The sequence below is a fragment of the Geotrypetes seraphini genome, chromosome 3 (genome assembly GCF_902459505.1).
Source record: "Geotrypetes seraphini chromosome 3, aGeoSer1.1, whole genome shotgun sequence".
Taxonomy (NCBI): Eukaryota; Metazoa; Chordata; class Amphibia; order Gymnophiona; family Dermophiidae; genus Geotrypetes; species Geotrypetes seraphini.
The window spans coordinates 348,581,673-348,604,999 of NC_047086.1; the positions used below are offsets into that span (position 1 = coordinate 348,581,673).

Genomic DNA, 23,327 nt, shown 5'->3' on the forward strand with positions numbered 1-23,327 from the left:
AAACAAAGGAGCAATACAAAGGCATTATAATTCTCGTTTTTGTTTTCCATTCCTTTAATAATTCCTAACATTCTATTTGCTTTCTAAGCTGCCACTGTACACTGAGTAGAGGGTTTCAACATATCATCAAAAATGACGCATAGATCTTTTTCCAGAGCTGTGACTCCTAATGTGGAACCATACATCACAAAGGTATGGTTTGGGTTTCTCTTTCCCATGTGCCGAACAAGGTCAGTGAAGAATTGTGGAAGGCATTTTGGGTCTTTTTTCCCCTGACATAATGGGTGGACCCGGGAAACAGCAGCCCCGTCGGGAGTGATTTGTGAAACAGCACTAAGGAGAAGCGCTATTAGATTGGATAAGTACTGGTTAATGGAAACTTATTTGCGCGTATTTTTGTGCTTTTGACTTAGTACTTACTTTCTGATGTGTTTCCCTATGCTTTCAAGAAACTTAATATTGATGTTAAGAACCAACTACTTTTTTGATAGTCATTCCATATATGTATATGATCCTGGGAAAGATTCAGCACTGTTATTTATGAATGCATTGCTTTTGTTGAATGTGATTTTCAGACTATTGTCTTTATAAAATGTTGAAGATAATTAGGATGCTGTACATTTATGCCCTTGGTGGAGATTTTCAGCCTATGATTGAAGGTGAGCCTTCCTGTTTTACTTTCCCCGATGGGGTTCAACAGAGTGGTGGTTGGTTCTGTTAAGATTGGATATTATCTCAGGACAAGCAGGCAGCCTATTCTCACATATGGGCGACGTCACCAACGGAACCTCGATGCAGAAGCCTCGCAAGCAGATTTGCTTGAAGAAACTAGAAGTTTCAAGTCAGCCGCACTGTGCATGCGCGAGTGCCTTCCCGCCCAGCACAGGGTGCGTCTCCTCAGTTCTCAGTTTTCCGCGGAGCCGAGAAGTCCGTTTTTAACTCTGCGTTTAACTTACTTACTTCGCGCCTTCTCTCACTACGATTTGTTATTTTTCTTCATGAATTGCTGTATTTACTTTATTTCTTTTATTTCTAGTTAAAAAAATAAAATAAAATTATTTCTTCCGTTCGGCTGCCGGGGCAGGCCACTCGGCTGTAGCCCAGGGGCTTCGATCTTGCAGCAGCTGTTTTTCCTCCTATGTCCCGGCCAGCAACAGGCTTCAAGAAGTGTAGCCAGTGTCAGCGTGCGATTTCTCTCATGGACCCACACAGTAGGTGCATCAAGTGCCTTGGGCCAGACCATCACCCGAAGTTGTGCGAGCGCTGTGCTACTCTTCAACCTCGAGCTCTTAAACGTCGTCTACTTTTAGTGGAGAAGGTCTTCGAGATGGATTCGACCACTTCCTCGACGCTGAAGCCGACCTCGGTCTCACCTTGGACCGAGGGCCCTCCTGCATCCACTGCTTCGACTTCGAGCCTCATCAGACCTTCTTCGTTTGCAGCAGCTCTTTCCTCAACAACATCTGCTGTATCTTCCCCTGTATCCTCAGGTCAGATAGCTCAGTAGACAGTTCGCCGGTGGTGCTGAAGGTGCGTAAGACTTCCAAGTCGAAGCACATTTCCACTGCCTCTGTAGAACCTCCAGCCAAAGCAGGTGGTCCAGTTTCAGAAGCGGATCCATCCTTGCCAGCTTCTTTCCAGACCATGTTAGAGCAGCAATTTGTTCAGTTCTTCACCAAAATGGGACCAAAGCTAGCTACTCTAATCCTACATGGGCATTCTGCAGACTCCCGCGAAGTTGAGTCTCTTCCTATGCCTCAGTCTGAGTCTACACACTGTATGCAGGGAGCAGAGTCTCTGCGAGTGTCTGGTCTGACATCTAAGCATGTGAAGCAAGGAGCAGATTCTTTGAAAGTGCCTCTGCAGGAATCTTCACACTCCATACAAGGAGCAGTGTCTTTGGGAGTGCATTGAGGTTCCTCCATCAAGCCTCTGGAGCTTCGATCCACAGCTTCCAGCCCTATCCATTCCTTGGTGGCATCGACTGCTTCCATCTCCGGGGCGAAGTCTCCTCGATCTTTGAGATCTACTTCCAAGCACCATTCTCACTGACGATCGAGGCCTTCCTCGAGGCATACTTCCAGGCATAGTTCTTCTTCTAAAGAGCATCCTTCTTCAACTAAGCCTCGATCTACCCCTACTTCTACTAGACCGCCGACTCCTCGATCGAGGTCTCCACTTCCACACCTTGAGGACTCAGCGGTTTCGATTGCTTCGTCCAAGTCTTCCTATTCCTTTGATGTCTTTTTTTCCTGTAGAAGCTTCATCTTCGACCCAGGCTGCCTCGACGACCTCGAATCCTTCTCGAGGCAAGGCTATCTTTCTCTTCTTTTCTTTGTCAAATGGCTATTGACTTGGGACCTTCAATTGGATGCTGGTTCTAAATACTCTAAGGAGTATCTCGAAATCATGCATCTTCCTCAACCTCCAGCAGAGTCACTTAAGCTTCCTCTTCACAAGCTTTTGACTCAGACTTTTACCAGATGCCTGGAAACTCCTTATGCAATTCCAGCTGTTCCAGGCCTATTAGACTCCAGATAAAAAACTCTCCATTGCAAAGGATTTGAGAATTCACAGTTATCTCACCAATCCCTACTTGTGGAGTCATCTTTGAAAAGATCCCATCCTTCCAAGGTTTATGCTACCGCTCCTCCTGGAAGGGAAGGGAAAACTATGGACAAATTCAGTCGTCGCATCTATCAAAATGCCATGATGTCCTCTAAAGTCCTTAATTACAATTTCCATTTTATAACTTATTTTGAGTTCCTCATTGCTCTTTTTCCTAAATTTCTCAATTATTTAGATACTCAAAAGCACTTTGAATTTCAAGAAGTCATAGCTTCTCTATCACAACTCAGATTATATCTACTTCAGTCTTCTTACGATGCCTTTGAGTTGTCTGCCAGAGCGGCTGCCTGTTCTATAGCAAAGCGCCGCCTTGCTTGGCTTCGTACCATTGACATGGATCCTAATCTTCAGGACCGCTTGGCTAATATGCCTTGTGCAGGCAATGACCTCTTCCATGAATCTATTGAGGCAGCCACCAAGAAATTGTCTGAGCATGAAAAATCCTTTGCTTCTATTGTCAGACCTAAGCCAAAGCCAGCTCCTGCCAAGCCGGCACACCCTCCTCCTATTTACCAGAGGCGTTTTGCTCCAAGGACAGCTGCTTATACTCGCCCTCCTCCCAAGAAACAGCAGAATCAGAAGCAAAAGAAATCTCAACCTTCTGCTGCACCTAAGGCTACACAGCCTTTTTGACTGTTTAAAACAGAGCATAACCTCCACCATTCTGTCTCTGTCCTGTCTCCATCATTATTACCACCGATGGGAGACAATCACATCCAACCTCTGGGTGCTGTGAATCATCAGAGAAGGGATACTCTCTTCATTTCACTCAGGTTCCACCAGAGCTTCCTCCAAGAGAGTAACCTTCCAGTCCATCCCAGATCGCCCTTCTCCTTCAGGAAGCTCAAGCTTTGCTTTGTCTCCATGCCATCGAACCAGTTCCTTTGGAACAACAGAATAAGGGGTTTTACTCCAATTAGTTCCTTGTTCCGTAGAATACGGGTGATCTGCGACTCATTCTGGATCTCAGGGCTCTCAACAAATTTTTAGTCAAAGAAAAATTTTGAATGTTGTTCCTGGCATCCCTTTATTCCCTTCTAGATTAGAACGACTGGTTATGCTCTCTGGATTTCAAGGAGGCCTATTCTCATATTCCCATTCATCTGGCCTCCTGTCAATATCTCAGATTTCGGGTTGGGAATCTGCATTATCAATACAGAGTGCTGCCCTTTGGCCTGGCTTCCTCTCCCAGAGTGTTCACCAAGTGCCTGGTAGTGGTAGCAGCAGCTCTCAGGAATCATGGTCTTCAGGTTTTTCCTTACCTAGACGACTGGCTCATCAAAGATTCAACATCTCAGGGGGTTATTGTAGCGACCCAACGGACTATGTGGTTCCTACAAAGTTTGGGATTCGAAATCAACTTTCCCAAATCCCAACTTCAGCCCTCTCTACAATTCATCGGAGCTGTTCTGGATACTATCCAACTCAGAGCATTCCTTCCGCAACAACATCTGGAAGCTCTCCTTCAACTCTGTCATACAGTGTCTTCCCGCTCTTCCATCTCAGCGAGACACATGATGGTACTACTGGGTCACATGGCCTCCACAGTACACGTGACTCCTTTAGCCAGACTTCACCTCAGAATTCCTCAGTGGACCCTTGCATCTCAGTAGATGCAGATTTGCGACCCACTTTCTCGTCACATAACAGTCACTCCTTCATTGAAGCTGTCTCTCCGTTGGTGGATGCTCTCTTCCAATCTCTCCAGAGGCTTGCTGTTTCAAACGCCCCCCATCAGAAGGTTCTCACAACAGATTCCTCAACTTACGCTTGGGGCGCTCATCTCGATGGTCTCCGTACTCAAGGCCACTGGACCAGTACAGATCGTCAGTGTCACATCAATCTGTTGGAACTCAGAGCAATTTTCAAGGCTCTCAAAGCTTTTCAACATCTTCATTACCAGGTAGTCCTCAGTCAGACGGACAACCAAGTCGCCATGTACTTTGTCAGCAAACAGGGAGGGACGGGATCTTCCTCCCTTTGTCAAGAAGCTCTGAAGGTTTGGGACTGGGCAATCCGCCACAACACTTTCCTGAAAGCTGTCTACATCCAAGGGGCGAAAAATTGCTTGGCGGACAACTTGAGTCATCTTTTGCACCCTCAAGCATGGACACTCCATTCTTAACCTCTTCAACACATTTTTTCACAGTGGGGAACACCTCAGATAGATCTCTTTGCAGCTCCCCACAACCACAAACTGCCTCAGTTCTGCTCCAGGATATACTCTCCTCATCGCCTCGAGGCAGATGCTTTTCTTTTGGAATGTACAAATCTCTTCCTGTATGCATTCCCTCCATTCCCTCTCATTCTCAAGACTCTTGTCAAGTTGAAGAACGATCATGCCACTATGATTCTGATTGATCCTCAGTGGCCGAGACAACCTTGGTACTACCTTCTACTTCAACTCAGCAGCAGGGAGCCATACCTTCTACCAGTTTTTCCATCTCTGCTTACACAGAGTCAGGGATCTCTACTTCATCCCAACCTGCAGTCTCTACACCTGACAGCTTGGTGCCTCTCAACATGACTCCTCTTCAGTTTTCTGAACCTGTAAGAGACATTTTGGAGGCTTCTAGGAAGTCTACCACTAGACAATGCTATCACAAAAAATGGACTAGATTTTCTACGTGGTGTTTTTCTCATGATAAGGAACCTCAACATTCCTCCTTATCTTCTTTTTTGGACTACCTTTTGCACTTATCTACCTCGGGCCTCAAATCTACATCAATTCAAGTCCATCTCAGTGCAATTGATGCTTTCCATTAGCCTATTGAAGGGAAACCCCTCTCTGCTCATCCGGTGGTTTCCAGATTCATGAAAGGACTTTTCAATGTGAAACTTCCTCTCAAACCGCCTCCAGTGGTTTAATGTTGTTCTTGCTCAATTGATGAAGCCCCCATTTGAACCAATGTCTACGGCTCATCTGAAGTATCTCACTTGGAAAGTGTGTTTCTCATTGCCCTCACTTCTCGACGAGTCAGTGAGCTGCAAGCTTTAGTTGCTGATCCACCTTTCACTGTCTTCCATCATGACAAGGTGGTTCTCCGTACTCATCCTAAATTCCTCCCTAAAGTGGTATCAGAATTTCATCTCAATCAATCCATTATTCTTCCAGTGTTCTTTCCAAAGCCTCATTCTCATCCTGGAGAATCAGCTTTGCCTTCTATTTGAAACGCACCAAACCACACAGAACTGCTCCTCAACTTTTTGTCTCCTTCGATCCAAACAAGTTGGGACATCCTTTCTCTAAGCGTACCATCTCCAACTGGATGGCTGCTTGTATCTCCTTCTGCTATGCCCAGGCTGGATTACAACTACAGAGTAGAGTCACAGCCCATAAAGTCAGAGCAATGGCAGCTTCAGTAGCTCTCCTCAGATCTACACCAATTGAGGAAATATGCAAGGCTGCTACTTGGTCCTCGGTTCATACTTTCACTTCTCACTATTGTCTGGATGTTTTCTCCAGACGGGATGGTCATTTTGGCCAGAGAGTATTGCAAAATTTATTCTCCTAAATTGCCAACGCTCCCACCATCCCATTCTGGTTAGCTTGGAGGTCACCCATATGTGAGAATAGGCTGCCTGCTTGTCCTGGGATAAAGCACAGTTACTTACCATAACAGGTGTTATCCATGGACAGCGGGCAGCTATTCTCACAACCCACCCACCTCCCCTGGTTGGCTTCTCTGCTAGCTATCTGAACTGAGGAGACGCGCCCTGTGCTGGGCGGGAAGGCACTCACGCATGCGCGGTGCGGCTGACTTGAAACTTCTAGTTTTTTCAAGCAAGTCTGCTTGCGAGGCTTCCGCATCGAGGCTCCGTCGGTGATGTCACCCATATGTGAGAATAGCTGCCTGCTGTCCCTGGATAACACCTATTATAGTAAGTAACTGTGCTTTGTTGATATAGTGTGCGTGTTTTGTCTGATTTCCTCTGTGTACAGCGTGTGGGTAGTTGAAATAATCCATTATTACTGTGTTACCCAGTTTGTTAGCCTCCCTAATTTCTGATAAAATTTCAGCATCTGTCCGTTCATCCTGGTCAAGGCGGACAGTAGTACCTCTATCACTATTTTTTTCCTCCTTACACATGGAATTTCTACCCACAGAGATTCCAAGGTGTGTTTCTACTCCTGTAGTATTTTCAGTCCATTCGATTCAAGGCTCTCCTTAACATATAACGCTACACCTATCACTACTATATAACCTGTATGACAGTGTCTCATTGGTTATCTTCCTTCCTTCACATTTAAGAGATGTCTATTATATCTATCTTTTCATTTAGTGCAATATATTCTAACTCTCCCATCTTGTTTCTTAGGCTTCTGGCATTTGCTTACAGACATTTCAAACAGTGTTTGTCATATCAATTTACAGTTTGCTTTACAGTTGGCATAGATAATTTGCAATCTTTAAAATCAGCCTGCTCTGTATTTAAGGAAACCTGGTCTACTGTGGCCTATATTGCAATCTCATTATCGGAATGCTGTGTCTTCCCTATTATGATATCTTTTAAAGAAACCTTGTCCCGAACCTGCCTGTCTTTTGGGACCTGCGCATGGAACAGGGAGCACTTCTGAAAATGATACCCTGGAGGTACTGGCAGTGGCGTACCTAGGGTATGTGGCACCCGGGGCCCATCATTTTTTGACACCCCCCCCCCCCCATGTAAAAAAATATTTTTTTATAATGACCATGAAACGGAATAAATGGTCAGAATAGAAACAGGCAGTGAGAATTTTCTTATATTCCAAACATAACATAACATAAATTATGTCTGAATTGTCATGACATCAGAAGTACATATGGAGTAGTTGCAGGTGATGCTTGGGACAGTTCTGATTGTGTTAGTTCGGTTTTATGTGTTTTTTGAATAGAAGGATTTTTATTTCTTTTTGAAGGTTTTGCAGTCTGTGGTCGATGTCAATTGGTTGTAGAGTTGGGGGTCGAGTGTTGCAGCTCGAATGGCTAGGAGGTTGTCGAACAGTTTTTTTCTTTTGACGTTTTTGGTTGGAGGGTGTGTGAATGGTGCGTGAGTTCTCCTATGTCTGGTTGAGGTGGATTGAATTATTTAGCTGAAGAAATTAGTTACCCCCTCATCCCACACACATTAATTCTCTTCCATTTTTGTTCCCATTATAAAAAACACTGATAAGTTCCCAGAAAAAAAATACATTAAAATAAGAAGTGAAAACAAAGGCCCCTACAGATGAGAACATAACATAAGAATAGCCTAACTGGGTCAGACCAATGGTCCATCATGCCCAGTAGCCCATTCTCATGGTAGCCAATCCAGGACACTAATTCCTGGTCAAAACCCAAAGAGTAGCAACATTCCATGCTACCGATCCAGGGCAAGCAGACACTTCCCCCATGTCTTAATAACAGATTATGGACTTTTCCTCCAGGAATTTGTCCAAATCTTTCTTAAAACCAGCTACACTATCTGCTTTTACCATAACTTCTGGCCACTTCATTTTTAAGTTTAGATCTTTCCTTTCAAACAGAGACCTTGCTAGATATCAAATACAGCACAAGGTAACTTCACATGGACTTAGCTGTGCAGGAAATGTGAATCTCCTCATACACCCACCATATAGTGCAAAAATGTGCAAAGGTCTGTTTTTTTCTTTCGATCACTACATAGCCTAATGCCACACAAGCAGCGCTGTTACAAACATATTCTGTAGGTCAATGCTGAGGATAACAAAGTTTCCTTCCTTGGACCAGAAGGAGATACTGATAAACCACTGGAAGAGATCCCAACACAACACCCAAAGACCCACTCAGTGTGTGAACCAGTTGAGTGGAGTGGACTAACTGGGGGGTGGAAATGGGCCCGGAGTTTGCTCAGCAGAATTTCCCAGACCGCCTCTTCCTCTCAACACATTGACACGCTGCCACCACCACCACTAGAAACACCTCACTGGGTAGGCCAGCTATGCTATAAACTTTATAAAACACATTATTATATTTTCTTATAAAGCACATATTTTAACTGAACTCTCTGACATCCTCAGCCTTTCCATTCACAAAAATAGAAGGAAGAAAAGTTCCCATTTCCTGCTGTTTCATGTCCCCGGCCTATACAATATTTTTTTTCTGCAGACCCTTCAAAAATCTGACCAAATCCTCGTTTCACTTGCATTATAAAGTACTGAGGATGCCATCTCTCCCCAATCCCAGGTCCTAAAGTCTAAGACAGTAGCGCAAACTAATGCTGCCAGATTCAGGAAAAAAAATTTCGATTCGATTCAGCTTATTGAATTGGTTTTTCAATTCGATTTTCCTGCCCAGTTGGGTGATTTTTTTCAAAACTCCTGGTGGGTTTTATAGCTTTTTCACCCCCTTTGGCTTCTCCTAACCACACTGGCGCTGTGGTGTAAATAAAATAAAGAAACAAAAAGGACTTTTCCTCTCTCTGTTAAATCCTAGCTCACGTTTGCAGTCCAACACCAGCTCTGGCAGGATACACATTTCAAATCTGACATATTATAATCACAAAACAGAAAATAAAATTAATTTTTCTACCTTTTGTTTGTTTTTTTTTGTTTTTTTTAATTTTTATTTAAAAAATTTTCATTCTTACAATAAATGAATAGCATAATATTTAGTTTATAATAATTATAGTTGTATGTACAATATCATATCATATATATTGAATCCCTTTCCCTTGTTATTTGTTTTTTCATTTTTTCTCATATTAATTTCTATATTTCCCTCCCTAACCCTATATTATTATTATCAATGTGTTAAGATATCTGATCTTTAGAATATTTTGTCAATGGATCCCATATTTTCTTAAAATTTTTTATATTTCCTTGTTGTAATGCCAATATTTTCTCCATTTTGTAAATGTGACACACCGAGTTCCACCAGAATGTATAATTTAGCTTGGTATAATCCTTCCAATTTTGTGTGATTTGCTGCATGGCAACTCCTGTCAATATTAAAAGCAATTTGTTATTGTTTGCTGATATTGGACCTTTTGTTGTCTGGTTATATTTCAAATCTTGTTGGTCCAAGGCTCTGGTTTTCTTCTGATAACTTGGGGTCTCCTTCTTTCTTCTTTCTGCATGCTAACCATCCATCTGCCAACTCTGTCCTCCCTTTCCATTTCCCTTCCCTCCCCAGGAAGTCTGGTATCTTTCCTTTTTTTCATCTCCCTCCACAGATCCACCTTTTCTTAACTACCCTTTCATCCGGCATCTCTCCTTCCTCCACCATCTCTCCCTTTCTTTTCCCAATTACCCTCCTATCCAGTATCTCTATCCCTCCTCCACACCATCCCTTGTGTCCAATTTCTCTCCCTTTCTGTTCCTTCCCTCCCTAAATCCCATGGTCCATCATCTCTCTCCCTCTCCTCTATTTTCAGACCCATTATTTCTTCCTCCCCCCCAAAGTTTGGCATATGCACGTCTCTTTGAACACTCCCTTCCCTCCGTGTACTTCTAAACCAGGGTCCCTCCCAAAGGCCTGTCCCCCCTTAAAGGTCTGCCTGTCCCCCCTTGAAGGCCTGCACCCCCCTTGAAGGCCTGTCCCACCTCCTTGAAGGCCTGTCCCCCCCCCCTTGTAGGCCTGCCTGCCTGTCCCCCCCTTAAAGGCCTGTCCCCCCCCCTTGAAGGTCTGCACCCCCCCGAAGGCCTGTCCTCCCCCCTTGTAGGCCTGTCCCCCCCCTTGAAGGCCTGCCTGCCTGTCCCCCCCTTGAAGGCCTGTCCCCCCCCTTGAAGGTCTGCACCCCCCTGAAGGCCTGTCCTCCCCCCCTTGTAGGCCTGTCCCCCCCCTTGTAGGCCTGTCCCCCCTTGAAGGCCGGCACCCCCTTGAAGGTCTGCACCCCCCCGAAGGCCTGAACCCCCCTTGAAGGCCTGTCCCACCCCTTGTAGGCCTGTCCCCCCCTTGAAGACCTGTCCCCCCCTTGAAGGCCTGCACCCCTCCCCCGAAGGCCTGCACCCCCCCAAGGCCTGTTCCCCCCTTGAAGGCCTGTCCCACCCCCTTGTAGACCTGTCCCCCCATTGAAGGCCTGCCTGCCCCCCCTTGAAGGCCTGTCCCTCCCCCTTGAAGGTCTGCACACACCCCCAAAGGCCTGTCCCCCCCTTGAAGGCCTGCCTGTCCCCCCCCCCCCTTGAAGGCCTGTCCCCCCTTGAAGGCCTTCCTGCCTGTCTGTCACCCCCCTCCTCCTTGAAAGCCTGCCTGCCTGCCCGCCCGCCCCACCCCGAAGGACCGCTCGCCCCTGGCCTCCCCGCACCACTATGAAGCAGCACTACCTATGCTCCCGGCCTTGCCGTTCAGTCCCCCCCCCCCCCCCGAAGGACCGCTCGCCCCACTGACCTTCCTGCACCACCTATGAAGCAGCCGCAGCAGGATCCCGACGTCAGCGATCTCTGCGCTGCTTAGGCGCTGCTTCCTGCGCCGCGTTCCCGCCCCTCCTCTGACGTCAGAGGAGGGGCGGGAACGCGGTGCTGGAAGCAGCGCCCAAGCAGCTCAGGTATCGCTGAAGTCGCGATCCTGCTGTGGGCTGCTTCACAGGTGGTGCAGGAAGGTCAGTGGGGTGAGCGGTCCTTCGGGGGTGGTGGGGGGGGGAATGAACGGCAAGGCCGGGAACACCCCCTCATGGCTGGCACCCGGGGCGGACCGCCCCTCCCGCCCCCCCTTAGTACGCCACTGGGTACTGGATTTTAACTTCATACCTAAGAGCCTAAATTTGGTTTCCAGAACCTCCTACCACATTTCCCTATGTCATTGGTACCCACATGTACCAAGACAGCAGGTTCTTCCCCAGCACTGTCTAAAATCTTATCTAGGTGACATGTGAATTTTACCACCTTCGCACCAGACAGACAAGTGACCAAGTGATCCTCATGTCCACCAGCCGCCCACCTATCTATATTCCTAATGATCGAATTTTCAACTTTAATGGTTGTCCTAACCCTTCCCTCCTGGACAGAAGACACGTCCTCAATGCAAGAGGACATTACATCCCCTGGTTGGCAGGTCCTGTCTACAGGATTGCCTCCTACTTCATCAGGCTGATGCTCTCCTTTAAGAAGACCTCCTTCCTCTGAGGCAGCACAGAGGCTTCCAGACTGAAGGTGGGACTTTTCTACAATGTCCCTGTAGGTCTCCTCTATGTACCTCTGTCGCCCTTAGCTCCTACAAGTCTGCTACTCTAGCCTCAAGAGATTGCACCTATTCCCTGAGTGCTAAGAGCTCTTTGCACTGAGCTCACACATAAGACCTCTCACCAAATGAGAGATAATCAAATATGTGACAATACAAAAGACATTTTGCTGCTGAACTGCTACTTGCTTCTTAATATTGATGATTTCTTTCTTAAGTTGCTACAGGAATTGGAATATGTACTCCAAGTTCCCCTAAGATTGCTAGTTATATGTTAGATTATGGTAATGTTTCATTTTTATTATTATTTTGCAATGTTGTAGTTGATAGGTTACCCTCCAAGGATTTCTCAGACTATTTTTTAAGAACTAATTACCAGCTAATTATATTTGTAACCTATTGTTTCAAGGAACTCTAACTCAGAGATCAGGTCAGGGATGGGTGGGAGCTGTGGAGGTTGGGTGGGAGCTGGGGAAGGATGGGCAGGAGTTAAACACCAAACCAGATTTTCCTTAACTGCTACCTGTGCCCTAATCTTATGAAATGCAACCTAGGCTACTAATCTAGACTAAAACACTTTTTATATAAAAACCCTAACGGAGACTCTAAAAGCTACACTATTACCTAAACTGACTTTGCTGTAAAAGCAGAGTACTGAACTAGAAAAAGAGAAGGACAATGAAATAACCTACTGAAGCCCAAGTTTTACCTTTTCCCAAGTTTGAATGCTATCAGTAAGATATTCCAATGGAGTTTTTCTTCCCCTTAGCAGATTTTCTTTCAGCATCTCTTCAGGATCTGAATCACTTGTTTACTCTTTCCAAAAATACAAGGACTAGGGGGGCACACAATGAATCTATTAAGTAGAAAATTTAAAACAAACTGGATAAAATATTTCTTCACTCAATATGTAAACTCTGGAATTCATTGCTAGAGAACGTGGTAAAAGCAGTTATCTTAGCAGGGTTTAAAAAAGATTTGCCCAGTTCTTAAAATAAAAGTCCATAATTCATCATTAAAACAAGCAGGGGAAATCCACAGCTGCTTTTCTGGGATAACCAGCATAAAATATTTTTTATTCTTTTGGGATCTTGCCAGGTACTTGTGTCTTGGATTGGTCTCTGTTAGAAACAGGATTCTGGATTGATGAGCCTTCAGTCTGTCCCAGTATGGCAATGTTTGTTATTAACCTGCCAAAGGATATCCCTTGAATTCCGATTGCCTCCAGGAGAGATTCTACTAAGAGATCCTATGATTTCAAGCAGAGGAGGTTTATGATGATGTGAGGGCAAGGCCCTAGTTCCCCTTTCCTGTCATAAACAAAACCTGCTTGAATACATTCTGCTTTTATCTTAGTCTGATCTCAAAATTAAATGTGTAAGAATAGAGTTAGGAGGGAGGGATTTATTTTTATTTTTAATTGTGAAATTATTAAGAATAGATACTCAAGTGATATTGTATAAGTTTTAATATTCTTTATTCATTTTTTTATCTAATAACAAGTGCAACAAATAGCACTTGTTGTTAGATAAAAAAATGAATAAAGAATATTTAAAAAAAATATATGTAAGAGTTCACCTTAGTGGAATTAAAGTTTACCATCACTGTGTAGAGCAGGGGTGTCCAACCTGTGGCCCAAGGGCCGCATGCGGCCCAATGAAGTATTTTGTGCGGACCCGGTCGAAGGCAATGCAGTGTTTTCCTCTGCTGCCCCTGGGTGTTTACCGTCTTGCCGGCTCCCTCCTCTGTCTTGCTGGTGTGCGGCCCCAGAAACATTTTTTGGGGCCAATGCGGCCCAGGGAAACCAAAAGGTTGGACACCCCTGGTGTAGAGAGTAAGGCCATCTCTGCTCAACCCTTAGTTGTTCATTTCATGAGAGGCTTGTTCCTTATTAAGCCTTCAGTGAAGCCTCCTACAATGTCATAAGATTTTATCATGTTGATCCAGCTGAAGGCAGCTCCATTTGAGCCACTTGATAAATGTCATCTGAAATAGCTGACCTGTAAGGTCTTATTTTTGGAGGCGGTTTTTTCAGTCTACAAGGTCAGTGAGTTATAGCCCTCAATAGCCGATCCATCTTATATAAAATTTCATTATAACAGAATGGTGCTATGCACACATCAAGTTCCTTCTGAAGGTAGTATAAAAGTTCCATCTTAACCAACCGGTTGTTCTGCCAACATTCTCTCCTAATCCCCATGCGCATCATGGTGAAAGCATACTGCACACTTTGGATTGCAGGAGAGCATTGGCCTTCTATATGGAGTGGACTAAAGCCCAGGATGGGACTGCCATCACTAAACACAAACTCTCAGTTGGGCTAACAGATTGCATCTCTTTTATTTATATCTGTATTGGGCTGGGTCTTGATCATTATGTCGCGCGGTTCACAGTGTCTGATCTATGGCTTCGTGGATAGCCTGCTTGAGGTCAACTTGCATAGAAGAGATTTTCAGAGTTGCAGCTTGTTCTTCTGTCCACACATTCACATCTCCCTACTATTTTGAAAAAGATTCCCAGTGTGACAGCTGGTTTGGTCAGACTGTCCTTCAGAATTTATTTGCAATCTAGAATCTAATTCTACCCCCCCAGCCAATTTGTTTCTGTTCCAGACTATCCCACAAAACAAAAATATATATATTAAATTTAATTGTAGCTCCTATATTCTTCATCTGACTTTGTCTTTGCAGGCCATTTCTTTTTTCCTTTTGGCCAGCCTGTTAACTAGGGATTCCCACCTGTCAGAATACCACATCCTACTTGTTCTCAGAGAAAGCAAAGTTACTCACCTGTAGTAGGTGTTCTCCAAGGACAGCAGAATGCTTATTCTTACTGGCTTGTCCACCTTTCTTTGGATTTATATTCTATCAGCTATTATACGAGAAGACTGACTTGGTCCCACTCAATGATGACAGGCAAGAAGATGCTCACATGCATGGCAGGCTGCTTCTGAAAGCTTTTAGAAAATAGACTATTGGGATATGTCTCCACACTTGGACTCCATTGGGGCTCATCCATTAGAATAAGTATCCTGCTGTCCTTCGAGAATACCTGCTATAGGTGAGTACGTTTACTTTCTGGAACCCCTATCTTGTACAGTTTTTGAACTTTATATCTTTTTACTGGTTCTTCCCCTCACACCACATTTGATTCCATTCTGTTACATTTCTGGTCATTTATTTTTACTCTTAGACATTCTCAAGATCTAATATGTAATTTCTTTCTAATATTCAATTGGGTTGGAAAGGATAAAATGGATTATTTGTTAATGTCAAAAGAACAAACATATTTTTGGTATAAAATTAAGTAAGCCGCGGTAGAGGTTTCTACCTTGGCCTGGGGTGCTAAATGCTCTGATGTTGCTCTGATGCTCATAGAAATTTTAAAAAAGGCTCTCTTCCTCACAGTTTACCACTACTCATGATGGACCTCATATTCAGTCCCATGATGGACCTCATATTCAGTCTCAACTAGGGTGATGCTAGGAAGTACTTCTTCACCGAAAGGGTGGTCGATCATTGGAACGAGCTGCCTCAGCGGGTGATTGAGGCCAGCAGCGTGTTAGATTTCAAGAGAAAATGGGATATTCATGTGGGATCTCTAGGAGAGTAAGAATCAGGGAGTGGGTCATTGGTATGGGCAGACTCGATGGGCTATGGCCCTTTTCTGCCGTCAATTTCTATGTTTCTATGTTTCTAACTACAATTTGATTTATTTGCAACTAAATTTTGCTTTTGCTTTTCATCTTATAGTGAAAGGTCTATTTATTACCATTTTATTACCATATGTATGAATTCTTTTTTTTTACCACAGGTAATGTTTTTAGGTGAAACTGAAGAAATCATGGATGCAATGGAGCCAACACAGTTTAAAAAAATTCAAGAACCCCTTTTTAGGCAAATATCTAAATGTGTCTCAAGTCCTCATTTTCAGGTAGAGTTACATTTTAAATAATTTCAAAAGCAGCTTATGCATCTTATACTGTATGAATTGATCCTAAAAACTTGATACATATATTTCAGGTTGCAGAAAGGTCCCTATACTTCTGGAATAATGATTATATTCTTAGCCTGATTGAGGAAAACATTGACAAAATTCTACCAATTATGTTTGGTAGTTTATATAAAATATCCAAAGAACACTGGAACCCGTAAGTATTCCAATATATGTTTAATTGTATTGCTGGTTTTGTTTTTCATAATTAAAATGGAATAAAACTTTGTTTTCATAGGGGGTAATTTTATAAAGATTTTTCAACACATAAAGATGGGTTTACACAACAAAAATGCCTTTTATCTTTATTTTAAAATATGTACATCACCATTGGCAAAAAAAAAAAATTCTTATTGGTTTACAATAATGTTTATAATAAGATTTAAAAAAATAAAAATTTGCTAAGCCCATGAATAAATTCACTATAATGTCCACCACCATATCAATTTCATTGCCTATTTCAAATTCCATTCTCTAAACTGGGACTAGCCAAGTTCTTAAGCAGGTTTTTAAATACAGTGGTACCTCGGTTTGCAAGTGCACCGGTTTGCGAGTGTTTTGCAAGACAAGCAAAACATTCGCAAAATCGGTGCCTCGGAAACCGAGCGTGCCTCGATTTACGAGCGCCCCCCCCCCCGGTGATCCGGCACCCTCCACCCCTGCAATCCGGCACTCTCCGCTCGCGTCGCACCCCCTCCCCGCCGCGATCTGGCATCAAAAAGATACCCACCCGATCACATTTCTTACCCCCAATTTGGCACCGGCACCAACGCATAGGACATGCTGGTTCTGGTGCCCGAAGATCTGCCTCCTCCTGCGCTGGGCCTTGAGCACCTGCGCATGCTCAAGGTCTTCGTGTTCCCGTTCTCTCCGAGATTCTCAGAGAGAACGGAAACACGAAGGCCTTGAGCATGCGCAGGTGCTCAAGGCCCAGCGCAGAAGGAGGCAGATCTTTGGGCACCGGCATGTCCTGTACGTTGGTGCCGGTGCCAAATGGAGGGTAAGAAATGTGATCGGGTGGGTGCCTTTTTGATGCTGGATCGCAGCAGGGAAGGGGTATGACGCGTGCGGAGGGTGCCGGATCGCGGGGAGAGGGTGCCGAATCACGGGGGGGATGGCGGATCACGCGGGGGGAGCCTTCATGAGTGGGGGGAGCAATGCCAGTTCTTGAGGGGGGTAGAGCAACACCGCTGGCCTCGGGGGATGGGGTGGGTGGGAACGAATCGAGCGAGTTTCCCTTAGCCCCTATAGGGAAACGCGCTTTGATATACGAGTATTTTAGTTTATGAGCATGCTTCTGGAACGAATTATGCTCGTAAACCAAGGTACCACTGTATCTTAACATCTACCGTATTTTCACGCATATAACGCGCGCGTTATACGCGTTTTTACCTACCGCGCATACCCCTCGCGCGTTATACGTGTGAGCGCGGTATACAAAAGTTTTTCTACATAGTTCCCACCCCGCCCGACGCCCGATTCACCCCCCCCAGCAGGACCGCTCGCACCCACACCCCGAACGACCGCTCGCACGCGCTCCCACCCGCACCCGCATCCACGATCGGAGCAAGAGGGAGCCCAAGCCCTCTTGCCCGGCCGACTCCCCAACTCCCCGACAATATCGGGCCAGGAGGGAGCCCAAACCCTCCTGGCCACGGCGACCCCCTACCCCCACCCCGCACTACATTACGGGCAGGAGGGATCCCAGGCCCTCCTGCCCTCGACGCAAACCCCCCTCCCTCCAACGACCGCCCCCCCCAAGAACCTCCGACCGCCCCCCCAGCCGACCCGCGACCCCCCTGGCCGACACCCCCACCCCCTTCCCCGTACCTTTGGTAGTTGGCCGGACAGACGGGAGCCAAACCCGCCTGTCCGGCAGGCAGCCAACGACGGAATGAGGCCGGATTGGCCCATCCGTCCCAAAGCTCCGCCTACTGGTGGGGCCTAAGGCGCGTGGGCCAATCAGAATAGGCCCTGGAGCCTTAGGTCCCACCTGGGGGCGCGGCCTGAGGCACATGGGCCCAACCCGACCATGTGCCTCAGGCCGCGCCCCCAGGTGGGACCTAAGGCTCCAGGGCCTATTCTGATTGGCCCACGCGCCTTAGGCCCCACCAGTAGGCGGAGCTTTGGGACGGATGGGCCAATCCGGCCTCATTCCGTCGTTGGCTGCCTGCCGGACAGGCGGGTTTGGCTCCCGTCTGTCCGGCCAACTACCAAAGGTACGGGGAAGGGGGGTGGGGGTGTCGTGGGGGTCGGCCAGGGGGGTCGCGGGTCGGCTGGGGGGGCGGTCGGAGGTTCTTGGGGGGGGCGGTCGTTGGAGGGAGGGGGGTTTGCGTCGAGGGCAGGAGGGCCTGGGATCCCTCCTGCCCGTAATGTAGTGCGGGGTGGGGGTAGGGGCTCGCCGTGGCCAGGAGGGTTTGGGCTCCCTTCTGGCCCGATATTGTCGGGGAGTCGGCGGTCCTTCGGGGTGGGGGTGCGAGTGGTCCTGCCAGGGGGGGGGTGGATGTATCGGACGTCAGGGGGGGGCATCAGGCTTTCAGGATGGGGACAGACCTTCAAGGGGGACAGGCAGACCTTCAAGGGGGGACAGTGCACGGAAAGTCAGGGAGGGTGAACGGAGAGTCGGGACAGCGCACGGAGAGTCGGGGCAGTGCACGGAAAGTCAGGAAGGGTGAACGGAGAGTCGGGACAGCGCACGGAGAGTCGGGGAGGGCGAAAGGAGAGTCGGGGTGGCCAGAGGAGAGTCGGGGCGGGCGAAAGGACAGTCGGGCTGCATGCGCGTTATACCCGTGAGCGCGGTATACAAAAGTTTTTATACATAAAACCGTGGTTTCTGCGCGTTATACCCGTGTGCGCGTTATACACGGGTGCGCGTTATCTGCGTGAAAATACGGTAATTCTATCTTCATATGTTTGGGTAATTCATTCTGCCAACCAAGAGCCATTACTGATGGCATTCTGCTTCAGATCATTTCCTCCTTAACATATTTGAATTCCAAACAATAAATCTTGACTAGATCTTAAATGGTGGTTTGACCTATACTTTCTTTTTTTTCAATGAAAAGCTTTTATTGGCATACACTCCAAACAGTACAATTTCACAGGAAACGCAGGAACAAAGATACATAGAGCAAAATACCTCGCTCCAAAATAACAACAGAAACATGTGCAAGTCCCACAGACTAATAAGAGCAATCAAAAATACCCACCAAATCACAGCCCATACCCCCCCACCCACCCCCCTAGGGACAGAGCACAATACCAACATCTCTCAATAAGGTTGAGAAACAATCTATTCCAAACAGAAACCAAAACGTGAAAAGGAATATGGTTATGGGATCCCCCCAAGTATCGCCCATCCAGTCCTACTCCAAAACAAACCCAAAGCCCCTAGCCACCCCTACCACAAACCCCCACAGAAGCCCGAAAACTACGCCAGATATGAGCATAGCCATGTAATTTACCATGACGCAAAGCCGTTAAGTGATAAAGGTTCTGCCAATTTAGCAAGCGTTGCTCCACCAGGGCCCACGTGGGAGGGAGCGCCTGATTCCATAGAGAGGCAATGGCCAATCTAGCAGCAATGAATGCCAACTTACAAAATAAAGAGTCACCCCAAGCCAAATCCAATTGATGCCAAAACAACAAGGCGTGTCGCCAATCAGCCGGTATCTGGACATCTAAGATCCGGGACACCCGAACAAAAACCTCAGTCCAGAATCCACACACCTGCCCACACTGCCACCACATATGAAAGTATGTACCCACTTCCCCACAGCCCCTCCAACATAAGTCACTCGCACCTCCCTGCCAACGAGCCACAACCTGAGGGATATAGTACCACCGAAAGAGGACCTTGTAACCATTCTCGATTAGCAAAGCAGCTATACCTGCCGAGGAGATCTCCGACCATATGTCACCCCAAGTGTCCCAGGGAATAGCTGAACCACAATCATCTTCCCAAGCCCTCATGTAGGGAAGGGGAGCCCCCCGACAATTAAGGCACCTATATACAGCAGAGAGAGCTCCCTTCCGAAGCACTGGACCCAATAGCAGCTCAAAGGGCATCTTACCACCCCTCAAGTCTCCCAGAAGACCCGAGGCCCTGATATAATGGAGAACCTGCAGGTAGGGGAACAAATCCCTTATCCCAAACCCATACTTGCCCCTGAGTTCCGTAAAGGGTCTAACACCGCCCAGAACCGGGTCCCACAACTGTCCCACACAAACTAAGCCCCGTGACTCCCAGTCTGCAAACACTCCCCCATCCCTTCCTGGTGGAAAGTCAGGGTTGTGTCTCAACGGAGTATACCAGGAATGTCGCCTACTCCCCAATAAACAAGCTCTGGTCTGACTCCAGACCCTCAAAGAAGTCACTACCGAGGATACCCCCCCTATGAGTCGCGCCCTACCAGGCACCCACGGCCGATGTAACAAAGGTACCCCATCACTTAACCCTTGCTCAATTTCCACCCACGGTTTCGGCGTCTGCGTCTGCCATTCTAAAAGGGCGCGCAGCTGAGCAGCCTGATAATATTTCACCACATCCGGGACCCCCAACCCCCCGTCCCCTCTCCCCATACATAAGACCTTCCTACTCACCCTTGGCCGTCGACCAGCCCAAATAAAATTAAAGATATGCCTTTGAACCCCTTCTAATGTTTTTCTACTCACCCAAAGAGGCAATACCTGGAATAAGAACAACAAACGAGGCAGAATCATCATCTTCACAATGGCCACCAAGCCCAACCAAGAGAAATACAGATCTTTCCAATTAAGCAAATCTTGGCGAATGCGACGAAAGAGCGGAGGAAAGTTGAGGTCATATAACTCCACTCCCGGCGGTCCAAAATAAACCCCGAGATATCGCAGAGAACGCTGAACCCACCGAAACGGATACCGGTCGCGGAGATAGGAAACCCGGTCAGCAGGCAAGTTAATGTTGAGGAGCTCCGATTTACCAACATTGACCCGAAATCCCGACACCTCGCCATAGATATCCAACTCCCGCAATATAGCCGGCAAGGAAGTTGCAGGGTCTTCCACCGTAAACAAAATATCATCCGCAAACAAAGCCAACTTAAAATCCCCTCCCGGCACCGTGACCCCTTTAATATCCGGATTCATCCGCACACGCTGCGCCAGGGGGTTCCACCGTCAAAGCGAAAAGGAGCGGGGAAAGGGGACACCCCTGACGTGTTCCCCTTGCCAGAGAGAAAGTCTCCGAATAACCACCATTCACCTTGATGCAACTCAGAGGTCCACTATATAGGACCCGAATCCAGTCCCGCATTCGTGGACCCAGACCCACAGACTCCAGGACCTGAAATAAAAAAGGCCAAGCCACCCTATCGAACGCCTTCTCAGCATCGATAGACAAAAACACCGTTTCTCTCACCCCTCCCCCTGGCCCGGTCATACAAGTTATAGACCCTACGAGTATTATCACCCACCTGTCTGCCTACCACAAATCCCGACTGATCTGGATGGATCAGCCAAGGGATCCAACTCATCAATCGGTCCGCCAAAATTCGCGTGAAGATCTTAGTATCAACCCCCAACAGGGATATCAGCCTGTAGGAAGCACATTGGAGGGGATCCTTCCCCTCCTTAGCCAGCACTGTCACGCCCGCCAAGCACATGAAGTAGGGGAGGGCACTATTCCCTTGTAAAGAGTTAAGAAAACGCAACAAAGGGGGCAGCAGCAGATCTTGAAAACGTTTGTAGTACTGAACGGTAAAACCGTCCAACCCAGGTGACTTACCAAGCTTCATAGAGCGCAGCGCACTACGAGCCTCAATCAATGTAAGAGGGCGGTCCAACCTCACCACATCAGCCTGTGCAATCCGGGGCAACTCTGCTGAAGTTAAATAAGCGTCCTGGTCCTGTGAGGGCCCTGAAACTTCCGGGGTATAGAGTTGAGAATAATATTCCACAAAACGTGCACGGATAGCATCCTCAGTCTGTAACACTTCCCCAGAGGCCGCCCGGAGCGAAAAGATCTGGTTGCGCGTCTGTCGCACCTTAAGACGATGTGCAACCAGTCGACTAGCTTTATTAGAAAACTCAAAATATCTCTGTTGGAGGAGCTGTAAGTTATGGTGCAATCTGTCCAAGTCTAAAGCCCGGAGATCCCTACGGGCCTGAAACAAGCGCTCCCGCAATTCCACATTCCAAGGGGAACGCTTATGCAAACTCTCCAACCTACCAATTATAATCAACAGGTCCGCCGCATCCTCCCGCCGTTTACGCTGCCGGGCCGACGACAGGGCTATTAACCTGCCCCTAAGGGTAGCCTTTAACCCCTCCCAAACCGCTTCCAACGAAGCTCCACACTCCACATTTACATCTAGATATTCTTGTATCCACCCTTCAATCTGTGTTCCCACCTCTGGGTCATCTTGACCTATACTTTCTTAACCTCCTTGCTCAATATACAGGCTTTATTTCTGTGTATCCTGAAAGTCAACATCAGCACTTTGAACTTGATCCTAGCAGGTAGTACAGTTTCCCCAGCAATGGAGAAATTCTTTCTCTGCAAGGCTTTTCCATTGTCCTCCTAGCTGCTGTATTTTGGACAAGCTGCACCCTTCTGATAACCCCCCTTCCCATTAACAGAGCACTACAATAGTTCGAGGGCAGAATCAGACTGAAGTCATGACCGCTTCTCTAGCCTTATGCATTCTCCAAACTTTTGTTTTCACCATGTTAACTATCGCATTCCAGCTGAACCAATCTGACACCTTCATACAGCCTTGAGCTCTTTACTTCAGCCCCCTCTCCATTCCCCAATAGAATAATCAGTTGGATATCATCATAAATGTGCTCTTCTAAACCAAACTTCCCAATAATACCACCAGGGTGTTTAAAAAAGTTGGTAAAAAGCAATAGTGAAAGAGGGGGAGGGGCCCTGAGGCATTTCCATTGTCAATCTTCTCAATAAAATTTTACCCTGTATCTTGGCTACATATTACACCTGTAGGAAAAAGAGTTCCAGTCCAATACTATGCCTTCTAAAATGATCTTAGCACACTTAACCTTCAGTAAGTCATGAGTAACTAGGTTAAAGACTGAGGATACATTTTGTAGTATCAATAGCAAAATCCTCCCCTTTATCTTTTAAAATCAAATTCCTAACTGCCACTAGCACTGCTTCACCACTGTACCCCATTTGAAATCTTTGTCAAATCTAAAATTATATTCCAAGAAATATGAGAATAAACCACTTCATCTAACCCTTCTAACTAACAAAGGCTGATTTGCTACTGGCCTTATCCACCCTGATTGCTTCCAAAGTCTCAGAACTTCCTCTGTCTGTAAGGTAGATTTAACATAATCTGAGAAATTGCAAGCTCTCACCTTCAAAGTATTTAATCACTAAACAGGGGCAGTTATCCTACATCTGCATACCTCCTTTAAGCTTCTTAAGATGCAATTGAATTTCCTGAGAGGAAGTAGAATAAAGCTCTCTCATAATATTTTGTTTACCCCTATTCTCTATTATTTGTCCCCATGTTCATCCAGCTAAGTCCCCCAAACAGGGAGATTAATTTTTGCTCAAAATAATCACCTAATTACTCTTAGCTAGGC

The 23,327-nt window shown here is 46.5% G+C and overlaps 1 protein-coding gene across 3 annotated transcripts in view; it reads left to right on the top strand.

The window, feature by feature from the left end:
* PPP2R5A (protein phosphatase 2 regulatory subunit B'alpha) overlaps positions 1-23,327 on the top strand; it is a 203,832-nt gene that overhangs the window by 142,045 nt on the left and 38,460 nt on the right. For all 3 annotated transcript variants that reach the window (XR_004538831.1, XM_033938423.1, XM_033938422.1), the window contains exons 10-11: positions 15,558-15,677; positions 15,767-15,894. Coding sequence is in view for 2 of the 3 variants with exons in the window: in XM_033938423.1 (XP_033794314.1) it covers positions 15,558-15,677; positions 15,767-15,894 (248 nt within the window). In the remaining variant the exon portion in view is untranslated. The remainder of the gene's footprint in view (positions 1-15,557; positions 15,678-15,766; positions 15,895-23,327) is intronic.